This window comes from Pediculus humanus, genomic scaffold (assembly GCF_000006295.1).
Source record: "Pediculus humanus corporis 1103172108261 genomic scaffold, whole genome shotgun sequence".
Lineage (NCBI taxonomy): Eukaryota > Metazoa > Arthropoda > Insecta > Psocodea > Pediculidae > Pediculus > Pediculus humanus.
Window position 1 is genome coordinate 21,734 of NW_002987830.1, and position 2,667 is coordinate 24,400.

The window sequence follows — 2,667 nt, forward strand, 5'->3', positions numbered from 1 at the left end:
AACTTTTTCATGCATTTAAAATTTTTTCTCTTTTAACGTTTTTTTTATTTTTATTTTTTTTTTTTTAACTTTTTTTGGGTAATCTTTAACAACAAAATGTTTAGTTTTTAACTTATTTAAAACAACAACAAGTTAATTTAAAAAACATTGAAAATTCTTTTTTTTTTTTTTAAATGGAATTTTAGTAAACGCGGTAATAAATCACTTTTAAGAACAATGTTGTGTTTTTCTACCTAGTTTTTCAAGATTGAAAACTTCCTTTTTTTTTAAAAAAAAATGTTTCTTTTGAAAGTATAAAACCTTTTTTAAGTTAAAAAAAAAAAAAGAAAGAAAGGAATATCAATTTTTATATATATATATAAGCTTATTTCAAATCAACTTCTTCATTTAAAAAAAAAAAAAATACAATTACTTTAGAACAACAAAAAAAAAGAATTTTTTTTTGTTTCTTCTGCTAATAGCTATAACATTTTCCATTAAGAAAAACAAATGAAATGTTATTGACTGTCCATTTAAAGGAAAACAATTTATAAATAGATTTTTATTTAAGTAAAATATTATTTAACTGAAATATTTTCAAACCTATAACAAAACTTTAATACTTTTCATCATCATCATATATATTATTATTATTATTATCATTTATTCTTCTGCTTTTATTATTGCACATGTAGTAGTAGTAGGAGTAGTTGTAGCCAGGATAAAGAGAAATTGTAATAAAACACGTTATTGTAGGTCTGCATGAAAGAAAGGTTAAAGTTCATGCAACAGTTGAAAAATTAAATCATTCATTTGTTTAATTAATAAAAGAATTAATTATAATTTTATTAATAAATTAAAACTATTAAATTTTTTATTTATTTATATTTAAAACAACGTAAATGTTCGGTTAATGATTTCACACACCCTCGCATTTTCTTCTTCTTGTTCTTATTATTATTATTATTATTATTATTATTAAATAATATTTATATAAGTTTTTTTTTATTGATTACGACGCGTTTCGAAATGAGATTAATGTTTTCCTTTTTTTTTTTTTTTTTTATTTCTCTGACAAAGTGGAAACAATTTTTTTTTTTTTTTTGTATTGTCAAATTGAAATTCTTATATTGTTATTAAAAAAAAAAAAATTCTTTGTGAATTGTAATTGATTTACTTTTTAGCGATTTATTTTTTCAGTTGGAAAAACCGCCATTTGTCATTTTTATTCTTTTGCATTTATTTTTTTTTTTGTAATTCTTTTAGTATTATCATCATCATTTTTTGTTAAGTTGGTAGAAATGTATTTTGCACTTGCTTCCCCACCCGGTAGCCGGGAGAGTGTGTGGGACTCGGGTGAAGCCACTACCCAATTAAGATTCCTGGGCGTGTGTTACCGTTTCCCGGAGGGAGGGGCGTTCGCGGGAGTATAATTTGGATTTTAGGCTCTACCCCCTCCTGTGTCAGAACTATCAGGTTCACACCCGGTGAAAATCCCGATGCTTCCCCTTTTACCCTTCGAGAGTCCCGGTGTTACCATCGTTCCTGTCTTTTCCGCAGAGTCTGCGAGTTTCCGGTGAGAGAAAGATGTCCGGAGTCTCGAATCCCGTTGATCGTTTATCTGTCTTTCTTTCACGTCACAGGTCACGGTGCATCCCCAATGTTCCAAAAGAGTGCTAGGTCACTTATCCCCTTATGTAGGTACAAGTGTCTTCATGTTCGGACGAGATGAAATCAAACTCCGACTCCCAGGATTTGAACCCACGACTCTCAACTCGGTGACTTTTTGATTTTAACCTGGTTACCTCGGACTCCCCCAAGGCATCCAAATTGAAGATTCATCCTATAGCGGATGCCTAGTCAACGTGGGAAATCTAATCCCAGAATCCCCGCCTCTAAAACATCCTCTATTCCTAGCCTCCGAGTAATTGGATCACAGGAATACACCCCACCACTCCCTGCTATTATCACCATCATCTTCATCATCATCATCACCATTATCATTATTAACATTTTTTTGTTTTTTTCATTGCAGTACGATCCGGAAGGTTTCGGTGAAATACCCTGGGATGATTTTTTACAAGTGTTAAAAAGTCCGGATTTTATAACCGAAGTAGATGCAAACAAAAGAGAAATATTACAAGAAAAAGCTCAGGAAAGGAAAACATCCGCCATAACGTTTCAAGATTTCGTCAATGTGGTAAGTCTCTTTTCAATAATAATAATACTAATACTAATAACTAAAAATATTTTTTACTTCGTTTACTTCGAGAAGAAGAAGGGGCGGGGGAAAAAAATGTTGTGAATTATTTAAACGCGAGGAAATAAGATTATAATTGAATTTCCCTCCCCCGTTTCCCTCCGCCCGCGCCATACCCCCGTTTAAATCGTTTCGTTTTTTTAAATTGAAAAAATGAAATTTTTAATTTTTTTTTTTTTTTTCCTATAAGCAATTAAATTTTAATTTAAAATAAAAAAAAACCGGAAGTAGAAGCATTTAAATACTTTTATTCAAAAAATTTTCGGGATATTTTTATGGGGGGGGGGGTCAAAGTTGAAAAACACAATGAAAAACAAAAGTCATTAAACACATTTTTTTTTTTTGGGAGAGGAAAACCCCCTTTTCCAATTGATAATATAATTTTTATTTTATTTAAAATCACTAAAATACATCTTTAAGACGAACAA

The 2,667-nt window shown here is 29.8% G+C and overlaps 1 protein-coding gene across 1 annotated transcript; it reads left to right on the forward strand.

Moving 5' to 3' along the window:
* Positions 1–881: 881 nt before the first annotated feature.
* Phum_PHUM493040 (uncharacterized protein) lies at positions 882–2,315 on the forward strand (the record flags this gene model as incomplete). Its single annotated transcript, XM_002430617.1, has 4 exons — positions 882–888; positions 1,180–1,232; positions 2,015–2,179; positions 2,301–2,315. 4 exons carry the CDS (start codon positions 882–884, stop codon positions 2,313–2,315), a joined length of 240 nt encoding a protein of 79 aa, XP_002430662.1.
* Positions 2,316–2,667: the final 352 nt, after the last annotated feature.